This window comes from Tigriopus californicus, chromosome 11 (assembly GCF_007210705.1).
Source record: "Tigriopus californicus strain San Diego chromosome 11, Tcal_SD_v2.1, whole genome shotgun sequence".
Classification (NCBI taxonomy): Eukaryota; Metazoa; Arthropoda; class Copepoda; order Harpacticoida; family Harpacticidae; genus Tigriopus; species Tigriopus californicus.
In genome coordinates, this window is record NC_081450.1 from 3,657,898 (window position 1) to 3,673,215 (window position 15,318).

Here is a 15,318-nt window from a genome sequence, read left to right on the forward strand (position 1 = left end):
AATGACTTCTCTCCTTGTTTGTTACGACTTGGTTCATCTCATTTGATGGCCACAACACAGGGATTCGAGGAGTGAAAAGAAACTCGGGAGAACATCTCACCAAGGATTGATTCGAATCATTGGGCGATAAGGATCCAAAATCCTTGGGCCAATGTGTGCCCTGATGAGGTTCATTTGTCTTTCACATGATCTCGTCGGAGAGGACATTCATATTCGAGTAGACCACGGATTGGGGTTGGTCGAGTGTTTGTCCAGTCCACACTCATTCATGCCCGAATCGATGACTTCCTTCCTCAGCACTCAGTGTCGGTCTTTAGTTGCACAAAAACAACAGAGCAAACATCGTCGTCCCTCTCGATGGAGTGATTTGAACGGCCGTTCATGGGCTTGTTTGCCCTCTACCATTCATGGAGACGGGCGTCGTCAAGACAGGTAGTAGTAGTCAGTCCCAACCATTTTGAAGCTGAAGCTGAAGCTCCAAAGCTCCGAAGCGATGAAGAGATCCTCGCGTAGCTCTCGACACTCACAAGGCCTTCAACTTTCGGCTTCAGTCCATTCCGAGTGTTGAACGTAATCGGAGCTCAAACAGTGTCGAATGTGGTCATGACCATGTCAGTTGGCGAGAAAATGGACGAAGCCGAGATAAGTCCAACCAGTTTGCCCGACAAGTGTCAATCCTTGCGATTGAAATCCATCCGTAAACGAATCGAAACCGAGAAGAACAAGCATCTGCCTCGACAGCGAAAGCCTCGGGAAAGGCCGGCGCCATTGAGCAAGTATCGCAGGAAGACCGCCAATGCGCGAGAACGGCAACGGATGCAGGAAGTGAACTTGGCCTTTGACCGGCTCAAAGAGAGCATTCCTCACCACAAGCTCAATCAAATTGACGAGAAAAAAGACACCAAGATTACCACCCTGCGGTGTGCCATAACGTACATTAACTCCCTGTCGGAGCTGCTCCAGGATTTGGGGAGTGGTAAGGCCGTCAGTCCGGAATACTATTTTACCGACGCCCAATTGGGTCTGGACCCTGATCGAGGGAGTCAGGAAAAGTCCACGGGGTCAAAGGGAAAGCGCGGAAAAGGCAAGAAGAAGCAGCAGCAGCAGCAAAGAGGTAAAAAGACCGAATCGAACAAGAACAAACGGACCTCAGTCAAGCGGAGTGCTAATGGCCGTGTGAACAAGCCCTTGAGTATGGCCACTCCGAGGGTGAAAAAGTGCGCCGTCATTCCCCCCGGGATTCTCACCAAAGCCCAATTGAATGGGATCCCCTCTTCATCCTCTTGTCTATCTTCCTTATCGCTCTCAACCACGATGACAACCGTTGTCCCAGCCAACACCACAACAACACCCGCCACGACAGGTCCACCGCTCTCCAGTCATCTCATTCAGTTGCCTCAAGTGCCCTTGGCCCCGTCGCAGTTTCTCAACATGTCCAGTTCGGCGGGATTACTCACCACATCCACGTTAAGCCCCTCAATCCCCAGTAATCTCCTATCCAAAGTGACTATGATGGGTCCAAGCTCGGCCACGTCCCGTGGAGGCATCTTGACCACATCAGCTCCGTGTTCGGTCGCCGTTCCGGGATCAATCTCACCCGTGTTCAATCCAAGTCCGGGGGGAACATTGTCGCCGGTGTCTAGCTTTTCGTCCCCATCGCCGACTTCGGGACGACTCTCGTCTTCATCGCCGTTGTCCACGACGTCCTCAACCTCCTTATACCCCATGGTCAATGACATTGATGCTCTGATCAAGTTGCATCCCGGCTCCGGGGGCCATTCCCATTGGGAGTGGAAGGACACGGTGATCGAAGAGATCTCGGACCTCACTCCGTTGACAGGGGTGGATTGCTTCGTGAGTAGTGTGAACCTCTGTCCCAATGACTACGGTCCGGTCAATCTGCAAGATCTTCTCGGATCCCTGGAGGTTGTCTCACCCAACAACTCCATCTATCCAGGGTCACATCACTCGGACGTGATGCTGAAGTAACCACGATTCGTTCAGAAGCCCCCGAACAGAAGTGAAAACATCTGTTCCCGAGAGCGTGCGTGTGTGTGTGTGATATCTTACTTTTTCTTGTAGACGACGTCTTCTTTTTCTGCCTCACTCTCCTTGGTCAAGTGGTTGCCTTTTCAGGAACACATTGGCGGGCCAAGCAAAAGTAGTGGGCCTATCACAGACTAAATCTCATATTTCAAATTCCTCGCATACTCCGCTCCATGTCATGGCGTGTTAAATTGGAAGTGGGCAGAGCCCACGAAGGCCTCATCTCCTAATGGAAGAAGCTCACTTAAATAAAAGCATTTCCTCACGTTGGTTGATTCTCCCCTTGCCCCATCCCCCTCCTCCTCCTCCTCCTCCTCCTTCTCCTCCCATCCCGTTTCTCCTTCGAGTAGGTACACCTCTAAGTGCTCTGAGCATTGACCAAGGTGTGATCCTAATCAGACTTTCGACCTGTTACTCCCAGTTATCTTAATCCGATCAAATTAAAAGCAATGTTGTGTTGCATGATGTTCTCATGCCTGCCTTGATCATCTGGGAAAATCCTTGACCAACCAACCAATGGTCTAATGAGAATGAACCGAACTTTTCCTGACACCCACTCAGCCCCAGTCTCACGCACGCTACCACCGATCAGAAGAAAATATCCAGAGAATCAATCTGAATGGGTTGAATAAAAAAAACATTAAAAAAACGAGACCAGAAGAAGAACCATTTCATTTTTTGTGAGTTTTTCATTCGGCCCTCGAGCATCCACCGTTCTATCTAGTTCTGTACGAACGTTCATTCTCAATCCACCTCCTACCTACTCTTCCGTCTGTACTGAAATGTGGTGCTGCTCTTATACTCCAACATGGACTTCCTAGACAACGTGCTCCTGCCATAACATCATCTTCAAAACACCTGCATCGAGTTTCTTTCAATGTGGAATACAAAAGATCCCTGCGGTTGCAGAAGAATAGAGCTCAAACACATAACTTATTCTCCGCTTGATAGTTTAAGAGCATCATGGCAGCAACTGAAGGTGAATCACTCCCTTCTTGATAAGAAAGCGGGCAGAGCATGCATTTTAAGCATAACAGAGGATTCAAAGACCTTACTCAACCATAGAGTGGATAGAAATGGGTCTGACAAGATGGGTAATGAATGCATCGATCAGTTTGGTGGTATAAACTTATTGCACGATATGATGGTTTTATTCGTTAAGAGAGTCAAAGAGAGTGATAGATTTATTTGTTAAGAAACATTGGGAACTCTTATTTCTTGAAAGCGATTATCATGTGCTGGGTTTAAGTTTGATATCGCACACGAAATTGCACAACAGATTGTTTGAGCCTTGGACAGTTGGATGTGAAAATCAGAACTTTTTATGGCAGGTCTGCCTTTCAAATTTGTTGTATAAGTTGTATAAGTACCACCTGTCGGTATGATAAACGAAGGATACACGTTTCTAAAACGATGTATAGTGAATGCAAAAATACCTTTATGCAAACTTCATAAGACACAGCTTTGCGATGCATAAAAAAGCGAAAAATGTCCAAATGATCAAAGTTGTTTTCCTTCTCGAAAGTTTTTACTCACACAATCATTTTTAAAATTTAGGTTGCAAATCTTCTAATCTTTTATGCAAGGGCTGTCAGGGCTCCTAGCTATTGATGTAGCAAGAGTTTTCTTGTTCACTAAAATTGGGAAGAAAATCTTGATTTCTGCTGATTTTTAAAATCGCCACCTAATTGAAGGAACAAATAATTTCGTTGGTATGCTGAATATTTTTTACAATATGGGAAATATCTTTAATATTCTCTAATAATGATTTGGCTCACATACTTATTGTTTACCTCTAACAGTTGGTAAACCAAGGTAATGGAAAACTGAGTTCAAAGTCTCTGTCGACGGATCTCTACTTTCTTTCGTTATGGTGCGGGTAAGAGCTGAGGTAATGTCGAGTGTCACCTCTAGACATGATGCCTCTATGCTCTCTGCCCATTCTAAAGAATCACGAGCAAAGAAAGAAGAGAGCACAAAAGGCAAACAATAAACACTTAGTCAAGTGTTTTTGGTTTTGCCCACTAACTAGATTCGTTGGTGAATGAATCGCAATTCATCAATCTTGCCACCTCTCACTCACCATCTCACACCTAACATTTACTCGTGTAGAACCAAGCAGTCATAAACTTTGCTGGTAGTGTAGAGTGGAAACCGTTCTTGGGCTAAGAAGAGGATTCCTGGAATGCCAACGGGGAAATTCCGATTACATATTCATTGAATTCGATTTGAGGAGAAAATTCGAAATTGGCGTGAAAATGTGTATTTCCAATTTGATGGATCTAGCGGGCATCCATAATTTCGAACCAGAAATCAGCCCCTTCTCCCTCCTCCATGCAGGGCACTTGATCATCCTGTTTAGGCCCAAATTTGTTTGGTTTAATTGCATATCCAGGTTTTCAGGCACTATTAATGGCCCGTCGTTTGTCGTGGGTTTTCAGATCAGGGATGGTTAAGAATCCGGTCAGTCGAGCCTTAGAACCCAATATGGCTTGGTGCGCCCGATATTCTCATGCAAAAACCGTCTCTTTCTCCTCTCTACTTGGCCCTTTGGTTCTTCGTTTTTAGAACGCCTTGATTACCCCTTGGCACTATAAAAGTGAGGTATTTGGTCTGCTTGTTCCAACCAGGCCACTTGAATACCTCAGGTACTATAGACACATGTTCCCCTGAACCTATAGCACATGCCTATAAACGAATTTAGTGATCGGTTGCCCTAATCTATTGGCATTTGATTTGTCGTCCAGAGCGGAACAGCTCGGAACTCTTGGCCGACGGGCGCATGCTCAAGATTTTTATTGACGGACACCATAATTTCTTTCCTCCCACACAATCGAGTGCCAGTACGAATGGCAAACCATTTTCAAGAGATTCCCAGGGTCAATCTGGCGTGATGGCCAGCGCAGTCAGTGGTGGTCGATTGGCATTAGTGATTGCCATCGTCATCGGTAGGGTTGGCTAGTTGGGGGCTCATTAAGAAGAGTGAGAAATTTACTTCCATCCAAATGGTTAAATGATTCCAGAGATACCTCAGATACATTCTGCATGGCAGAGCAGTGCTCTCGTTTCAACGCCCAGAGCCGATTAGAATCCTGTTTTTCGATAGAGTTTTGGGATGTACCGAGGACGGAATCTGGTGTTTCAAAATGGAGCAATTTCTGCCATTTGGTGATTGAACAATCCGAGGACTCTGGAGATAGCCGAGGCTCAACAATACAAATCCCGTCGGGTTTAAGCAATCACCCTGAAGTTGTGCTAAATTGGACCTGAGTCAGTTCAAGATATCTTCAGCTAGTTTATGAAAAGATGGTGTCAAGACTTGCTCACTTTAGGGAACCCGCCCTGCAACACTCCCATTTTTCAGACCCGATAATTAGTTTCCACACCTCTTGGAGCTCAAAATGAATTTCCATGACTTGGCCAAGTATTCAGAAGCATTCATTTATGTAAATTCCACACACTGAATTGATGGTGATGTAGAGGTATTTAGTAATAGTGACATCACAGAAGTGTATTCATGACCCACAAACCAGTTTGGCCGATTCATTAAAAGCGCTATAAACTTTGAAGGGTTATTAACAAACAGTCCTATTCAAGGGAAGAGGAGTTTACGGCCTGAATTGACAATGGAGTTTACGTCCCAAGCAACTTGTGTACTGAATAATTACTCACGTCAAACCAAGGCCAACCGAAATCCAATGATAAATGCTTTCCACCTTCTGTAATTTGTCTCGGGTCCAAAGTTTTTTTCACTTTACCTGAAAGTCTCACCCTTCCTCCTTCATTCTTGAGTGAAACTTCTGCTCAATCCGCACACTCACTTGGGTTCTCGAGTAGTCCATTCTTGAGTTTTTGTTCACCAGTGCTAACCACAAATACCAACACGAACACTCATTGACGCCTCTTTAGAAACGGACCCCGACTACTCTCAAAATTGCCCAATGGCCTCAAATTTGTCTTCATATGGCGGGGGATTTCAACGCTCATTGAAGATCTACGTACTAGTAGAGGAGCCCATTCGGTGAACAATATCCGGGGAGATTGGGGGATTTTGAGAGTGACTGGCACAGTCACCCTTCTGGATCCATTGTCCATATTTCACAATTTTGACCGCGAAGTGCAATGCACAGAGGGTTCTTGAGGCAATTTTTCAAGACTTCACGGCCATGGAAAATGAATTCATTATTCCAAGGGGAAGCAATGAGGAGTTCATTGGTGTAAGTTTCTTCTGTCTGAAGCTATTGAAGAGATGGCATCATGATGATGAGGAGCCTCTTCGGGCTGATGATAGTGATGCCTTCCTTTCTTTGCTTCTTTACGGGTTCAAGGTAATAAATTATATTGATTCGAACCAATGGCTCTCAGTTATCGATGCGATAACATTCCGACCACTTTTTCCAAGTGAGAACGATAAATGAGAGCCCAAGACAAATATGGTCTTGACAGGGTGCAGTTATCGGCATTTTGAAACGACGCTTGACCCTTTGATTTGTTTGAGAACCACTCACACGCAGATTGGAACCAATCAAGACCTCATTAATCATGAACTGGGACCAAACCTGTCATCTCCTCCGACTCTGTGGAGGTCGTTCAGGGTCTCGTATCAGGATCTTAATAAAAATTTCTTCAAGGGTGACCAACCAATCAAATTGGGTATCTGATGAAACTTTTTCCTCTCCTCCCATTCCAATCTCCTCCACATGCCAAAAACAATTCGGTAGCTTTAAGGTGCTAAACCCCAGCCACCTTCTCGTATTATCGCATACCGGTCGAGCAATGACCATCCGCTCATTAGGTCAATTCCATCCAGTATTGTTTTAGACTCGGACGCTTACCGTCTTACCGTTCTTCGGTAACGGTTGAATGGCGGTGAATGACGGCCAGCAGGTCTGTCAGTCAGTGCTCGGGTTTTTGGGTTGGTGGTCACTTGGTATTCTGAATTCTGGATGAAGAAGCTGTCTGACGAGACAAATAGAACTCCCCGAGGCCGTTCGTGGCATAAATGATGGGTTTACGGATTGTTGGGCATCACGTCCAGAACAAGTGGGAGAGAGAAGTGTCAGAAAACGCACACACACATCCATCTACGTACGTACTAGTCGAGTATTCATACGTACTGGTACACACACACATGCACACATGTGTCCCACATGGTGTTGTAGTGTAGTAGTAAATCAGACCACAATCTTAAAAAGAAGAGGAGGATGGAAATCAAAGTCATCTCTAACCCGTAAAATGACACCTGACAAATGCCACTTTAAGTTCTTTAAAAATACCCCACCTTAAAAAGTGGGGAATGGCTTTTGTGCCGCACGCCACATTTTTCGAGATGACTGGAGGTCTTGTCATGCAAGAATGTATGTATGTATGTAATCCTAGGACACCAACAAAAGCCACCTGTCTTGAATCCTTTTCAAAGGTCATCCCAGTGCAAATAGATCCCTACAATTATCCTAGGGATCTCTTCCATTCAAGCGGTCATGCCAACCATCTCTTCCGACTTAATCATGTTACCCTCAAAATGAGCCTGAAAAGCGGGGCACATTCAGCCCAATCAAGAGGTCATGAAGCCATGATCTGGATGAAATGCTCAGTGATCTCGGTGTGTGCTGATCCGTCATTTAACATTAATAATACCCTGTGATGATAAGGTTACATCCAATGATTTGGCTTAAAACAAACCTTGTGAATGCAACAAGAACTCTTGGGCTCCACGTTCACATTGATAATCTTCCACGAATCAGCGCAAAGACTACCAATCAACCTCCTTGAAAGCTTCAAAATTAGAGGGCGCTTTAGCCGAAACTTTGTGGATCTGTAAACGCCTTGAAGTCCGTGTAGTTTTTAGATTAAATCTGCTCTGAGTTTGGTCATTCAAGGAAAATGACCAGGTATATTTTCTTTCATGGAGCTTGGGGTAAGTGATTGGGAATCATTATGCAAGGGGAAAACAATATAATGCGAACTTTCAAGATCCATCAAATCAGGTGGAAGTGTCAGAGGTGTGGGAAGGAAAAGTAATTAGTCACTCTCAAGGAGTAGCTTGCCCAGTGGTATGCATATGGCCCCAAATAATTAATTTTCATCCCTCTGAATAAAACATGCAACTCCAGTGGACTGATATTTTCGTGGCCATTTCCAATCAGGTTGTTGAAGGGTGGCGAGAATCAATCACGGGTTATGACGAGTAATTAATCAACCCCAAGAGCGGGTACTTCCAAATGAAATACTCGAAACTGGCTTTGACAAAGAAATATTGAGGCCACCTACATTTGGGATGTGGGAGGACTTTCCGAAGATCCAGGCCTAAAAAAATAGAGGTGGTCCATGTATGGATAGATGGATGAACATGAGCATGAAACGTGGAGGGTAAAAAACTATTTGCCTCAGACAGATACAAGGATCCTCCCAAAACCGTCTTTTCAAACTTGGGAACACACAGCTTTTGGCAACCTAACAAGACCAAAAAGCCATACCCTGGCACACACACAGCATCACAATTCTAGACAATTTACAGATCAGATCATTCTGTAATGAATTTAAGTTTTAACAATGGTGCTGTCTTTCCTCATCCTGGTGAGAAGCGCTTTCATAGTTTGCATAGATAGTCTTTGAGTCTGACGCATGCTCATTTATGAACACCCATTAATCACAAGGAAATCAAATAAAACTTCTTTTCCTGTATAACAACTAGAGAAGAAGACAATAAAAACGCCATCCGCCCATTACTGTTCACTCTCATGTGAATAAATCAAAGCACAAACCGACACCCTGAATCTGCGTCACTCTCGCCATTTTTGGCAGCAACAATCCTGAAGGAAGGGAAGCAAGTCTAACCCCCAGAAGATAGGTGTCCATATTCCACCACCATTGGTTTAGTGGCCCCCTGTTGTGATAAAGTTGTCGATTTTTATCGCAGAACGACGTTTACGAACATTTCTGGGCGGTCATCTTGAGAGCCCTAAAACAAGTCGGGAGGAGCAAAAAAAAGAAGTGTCGGAATTTGCCAATCCGGCAAAACAATCGTCAACCTCAACGGTCCTATTTCCATGTACTACGTGTAGGTTTGACTCACCCAGCCTGAATCTTAAGTATGGCTGGTTCGTTTACCCGCGTTCTAGCTCGGTTGTGCATTATGAGCTGAATAATTCGGTACGGAACTTTCTGATTTTTATCGTGGATTTCTCTCCCCGCTACGCTGAACGCCCGGTTGTGAATATGTTGACCCGAGTTTGATGATTTTTTTTTGCCCGCATTTCATCATTCATGTGTCGATCAAATGATCCCCGCACACTTCATTGATTCACTGAAGTGATCGGAATTCCATCAAATCCGCGTTCGACCATCCCACGGGCTCACTGGTTCTCAACCATCGACAACCAATTGCCTCTCCAGCTTGGCCTGAAAGTGAATTAGTTCGCTTCTCACCCATGATCAACTCTGAAGCGGCCCCATCTCCCAGTTTCCTACCAAGTTCACCCAAGCATAATTAATTATCCTGAACTAGAAATCACTTCGATCCGAATCTCATTATAACAGCCTAGCACTTCTTTTGTATTGGGCTACAAGTGTAGCTGAGAGCACCATGAAGTCGATACAAGGCCCGTTTACTCGTTTGAGGACTATGTGAATGCAGAGTTCACGTCCCTGTTGTTGAGTGCTCTTGCCGTTAATTTTCAAAACACGGCCTTTGAAGCCACGACAAGTGAGACAAGCATTGAAAATGAACGAGAAAGGCACGACGACGGACATGGGAAAGTTTGATCTAGCAATGGTTGGATCATAAGTTCATGACCATCGATTTCAGCAACCTCCCCTGAAACTGATGATCATGGAGATGCCAGAAATTTGAGCTTTGGATCGCGACTCTCTTGAGCCAACAACCCACGTTTTGATTTATCCTTGATCAAGCCTCCAACCTTGCAGACCCTGTCCACAGTTCCTGAGAAGCATCAATGAACAGAGGGATTTGAAATTAAGGCGGATAAATTGATGCTGAATTCGAGACTTTGATGAGATCTCGGGTTTGATTGTTGGATCGTTGGTCAAGCAGACTCACCACATGTGTTCGTAAATTCTCGACCAAGTGGGCAGTTCAACATAGAACATATATTCAAAGAGTCATCCCTTTCAAATGTGTTCTATTATGCTTTGCTCTTGCATAGGAGATATGAACGCCATGCTGTAACATCAATAAGGTTTTTTAAAAAACAGTGGCATTATTTTTAGTGCCGAAAATAATGAACGAGTCATTTGCAACCAATTCCATTAGAAACCATAACAAGAATGTTGTCGCTTCATTTAACACATAATCCCTGAGCTCTGTACCAAATGCGTCCCATTTGCAAATATATACCACTTCTGTCATGCACCATTTGCTTCCTGAAAGACGTACTCTTCAATAGACAGTTTGCCTGTTTGTGGGTCATTTAACATGAAAACATCCCCACCCTCACCTAAAAAAAATCTTATTACCTTCCGCCAGATCATTCCAAACCAATCCTCAATGTCCGGCTATCACTGATCAGCAAATTCAAATTCGATATCTGATCAGATTTACTAACAAGTGATTGTATGATCACGCTTTATGCTCTGCGTCCATTCAAAATATTCAAGTATGTATTAAAAGAATAAATGTATCATTTTCAGTACTATTTCTCAGAGGTCCTTTGAACAACCTTTCTGTATTTCATTGACCTTTGGTCATACTTCCTTGTAAACGACAAGGGCACAATACGATACAACCTCATAACTATTATTTGTTATAAACGGGTATGATGAATACGGGTAACAAGTCCAAATTCTCTAGTGTAAATCCGGTAAGAACACTTCTATCATTTAGAAAGTTTGTCCTCGTTTCTTCTCGGACATTTCATGATAATCGACAATAGTGGACTTCGTGGTTTTCTGTTCTGTGGATGAGAGATCTGGGTTTACTGGAGCACAAGGTTAAGACATGGTCTGACTTTTGGGAGTAGATAACATCAGAGCAATGAATACTTAATCAGCTACAAAGCCAAATATGTCATATAAATAGATGTAAAACTGACCATTTCCGACGCTGACGCAGCACATTTGCGGTGAGGAATTGAGAGAAAAATAGCTTTTAGCGGAAGCCTTTTCAAGAAAGAGTGGGGCATTTTTTTTCTTCGCTCAGTCTCCATTCTCTGCGAAGCTTTGCCAAGTCATTTTGTTAGGCGTGGCAAAATTTGACACAAACTTCTTCTGTTTCATCGTCTCTCTGAAGTCGTTTTTCTCTCTCTCTTGCCATGTATTTAAAAGGGCCTTGCCCAATGAAAACACAAAGTGGTAGCTCCCATTAAAATTCTGGTTTTTACACCTGAAAAATTATGATAGAGCCTAGAAGCCAACGCAACCGAATTGGACCAAAACCAAAAAATGTCGTTCTCAACCCCATGTGTGAGGAACTACTTTTGTTCTATGGACTAGCAAATCAGGAACAGTTTTTGTTCCAAGCAACAGATACGTTGTAACGAATTTTTGGTATTGTTGGCCCATCGCAAATGTCAAAAGAACGTCCTCACTCATTTTAAAAGGTTCTCCCAAACAGGAGCGGTTCTCGTCGATTTTTTGTCATTTCAACGCTGGCTGGGTCAAAGTCCTCTGAGACTTTTTCTCGAAGCTCTTCTTTTTTTTTACTGTGATGACCATTTGTCAGAGTGTTGTTCACGATTTGACTTTATTTGGGCAGACGACTATCAAATCCTATCTGGTGGAACTTTCGGCTCATATGACACTTTACACTTCTTTCGCCCGCTCAACTCTTTATCCAAACAAAAATCTACTCAAGAAATTGGACTTCTTAACCTAAACAGGATCATTTTTGAAACTGTTTTTGATAAAAAAACTACTTTTGCAAAAACAAATGCAAAATCATCTGGGGGTCATTTTGGCTTTTTGCCTTTTTCAACATCTACTAGACGAGGACATATTTTTGATTGTGTCTTTATTTTATTTCTTATCATCAAAAAACGATGACTTCTACATTGATCCGACTTCCAACCAGTTCAAACTTCAGAAGTCCATGGAGCCCGGTTCGTCCGTGTCAGGTCAGGTAAAATAATCCTTTTAAAGCTGGAAAATTCGGGATCGAGTCCATGATTTGAATTGACAGGGCGATATGTGGCCCGAACACGAAAACTGACTACCGAACATTGGATGGAGGGTACGCTCCGTCACCTTTTCTATGCCATTAACCTTTTATGTCTTTATTGGGCCATTCTCTGGAAACACACACTCACTCACTCACTCACTCAAATTCATCCCACTGAATGGTAGATATATTCATGTAACAGATTCTGACAGCCCTAGATTTCAAATCTAAAGCTAGGTGTGGCCTTTCGGAGAGGGATGAACTTCGAAACAAAGAGCTCTCCGCCGCCTACTGGACCCAATCCCAAATGGAGCTCCTCCAGCAGAAAAATGAGTCAGATGAGGTTTGAACACTGAAACTGCGAGAGGGTGACGAAGAACTACGTAGCAATGCTAGCTTACGTTTACGTTTACTCTATTTGAATGGTGTGAGTCCAAAAGGCTATCTGATCGATTGGAAGATCTCTCGGTTGATTTTCTCTTGTTGTCTTCAAGTTTGTCACCCGTTGAGAATGGATTCAGGAGCTCACGACAAGCTTGAAACCACGACGAATCCTCAAGTAGTATCTACTGCACGTTCAAAACGGAGCGTCTAACAACTTTCCTTGAGCATCGATTGCCTATGTACGGAGCAGATCCGTTGATCAAACGTGCTTAAAACTTTATTCTTTTCTTTTGCTGACACAAGGTGAGAAGTGCATTTTCAGTGAATTCGTCATTACCAGTTTTTGCCACGTAACAGGAAATAATTGATTGTTCAACCCATTGGCGATTGTTCTTTCTCGAAGTGAGCGTTGGGTGGTCCGGGTTCTTCCACTTCTGGAATGACCTCCTTGATAAACTAGACACTTCAAATTAAGAATTAGTGCCCAGCCCCGGATAATTGGCAATGTATTAGAAGCCCTTAATGGACTAAATCATGCTCGGAGTGTAATAATTCAGGGTTGGGTTCATGGGAACCCCAATCCTTGAGATGGGTTCTCGCCGGTCGGGCTTGATGTCCGGATTGTGACGAAAATCTTGCGCTCCAATGAAGACTCTTGAAGGCCTTTCCCACCCACTCATGACGGTTTGACTGCTGTGGATGAGATGGAAGAAATATGTGTGTGGTTGTTATCCATGGAGAAGTTGGCGGATTAGGTGAGAAGTGACTTTGGGGGTTTTCGGGGCTTATCAGTCAAACCCCAACAAAGTCGACTTGAGTCAAGGCGTGGTTTGTCACAAGTCGAGTTTTTTTCCCTTCATCTTGTGCTTCTCCAAATTCAAGCAAGCCCATGTTTGATTAGCCCTCACTCATCGAGTCATTGTGGTTTGAGAAGATAAATCCAGATCTGTTGGATGATTGGACTCGTAACCCGAGCTACGTTTCGGGGGAGTCTTGTTTTCACTTCAAACATGTCTTTTAAAGATCATTGAAGCTAAGGACGGGACACGAAATTGTAATAACATAGGGATGGCACCAGGCAAGACAGGGATTTGAGAGCAGCAGTATGAATGGGATATTTGAAAGGAAGTAGGTGATGATGCCATTCGTCCGCTTTTTTCATTGGAATTGCTCTCAATATAAATATATCTGATTTTACAAGATTATCAAGTAGTCTAACTCTAGCATGAGTTTGAGTAAAGAGAAAAAAGAGAGGGCTATATTTTGCCTGAATTGGTTACGAGTAAAGCTCCGGAGACCAACTGCTTTGACGACAAGGGTAGATGTTGCCACTATTTCAGCTTTTGATTTTTTTTTTCCATGATTTACCTCCACAGGGGATGGGATGTTAAAAAGTATTCATTTTATTTGTATATTCATGTAATATTTGATCCCTCCAACGAATTTGACCTAACAGATTTGCATAGCCCGTGAATATAGGATTGATTCGAAGCACGAACATGATTTATTTGTCTCCTCAGGTTCATTTGCTCCTGTCAAAACTAAAACAAAACATTTTTTTTTTTGAGATTGTGATCAATTTTAGCTTTTTTGACCTCTTCTACGATTCATGTAAACGTGCTTTTGCACCCCAATTATTTTAGTTAGTGTGACATCGGTCCATTAAAGTCATCGCAAGATTCAAAATACTTTCCTTCACTTAGAATTGCATACCAATGCTTATCTGTCAGAGAGGGCTTTGAGTTGTTATGATATACCTTCTTACTCACCGATGCGTGTGCCCTTTGTCAAACATAAAGTTTAAAATATCAACCAACTCATGGACAAAGCCAATAATTCTAATCAGAAACCGTGTTCGATCCAGAGATTCGATGATCTCCTTTTTGTTCGACATCCCATCACTTTGAAAAAGATGATAGGTGCTTCCAGGTATCCAGAATGCCCTCTCCAATTGAGGTGTCACAAGCCCTCGAACGCCATATTTCAATTGGTTACACTGCCCCCAAAATCCACCTTAGTTCAACATAAGGCAAACATCACAATTTGTTGTTGCCTAAACCATTTTCCCTCTGTCTATTTTTTTCAAGTTTTATTTTCATCATCGGGAAAAAAATTCAAAATCTAAGATTTTCAATCCAAATCATTTTCTCAGTGTCAGTCCGTTCTATTGAAGTGCCTCTGAATGTGAATGTGGCAATTTATCAATCACCCAGTGATCTTTCCACTGAGTTTGAGGTGTATTTATCTAGATTTTTTGGAATTTTGCGGATTTCAAGACTTGCAGATACTATTCCTTGCCTGTTAACATCTCTAAAACTCTAGATTTTGAAAATAATGGTCGTAAAATTAGGAATTGTGTCAGTGAATCTATAATGGCAGTAGCATCACTCGCCATAATTGGAGGGAAACTGTAGATTGTCGAGATTGAAGAGATTGAGGGCCATTCCATTCCAATCCCCTTACTCTCCCCTACTATGTACACTGTACAGTACATTCTGCGGTAGACGGAGAGCTATTCAGTGTTGCACTTGCAATCCACACGAATAATCCTGAGATCATCACTGATGTCATAGGTTTATGACTGGTCCTGCGCTCATTTGACCACATCTGGAGACACTTTTTGGGTTCGTTTTTACCACCATGCCCTCCATTTTTGGGCTTTAAGTCGCCAGAGCTGTAAACCATATCGCTGCTGAATCTTGAATCATGTCTTGAGACATGGTTGAACGAAAGCTGTGTTCTAATCCAAGCTCAATCTGTGACCCTAGACTTAT

The 15,318-nt window shown here is 43.2% G+C and overlaps 1 protein-coding gene across 1 annotated transcript; it reads left to right on the top strand.

Annotated features, from left to right (window-relative positions):
• The first annotated feature begins 395 nt into the window (after nucleotides 1–395).
• Nucleotides 396–3,291, top strand: LOC131889774 (uncharacterized). Its single transcript, XM_059238948.1, has one exon. The coding sequence runs from the start codon at nucleotides 604–606 to the stop codon at nucleotides 1,987–1,989; it is 1,386 nt and encodes a 461-aa protein (XP_059094931.1). The 5' UTR covers nucleotides 396–603; the 3' UTR covers nucleotides 1,990–3,291.
• Nucleotides 3,292–15,318: the final 12,027 nt, after the last annotated feature.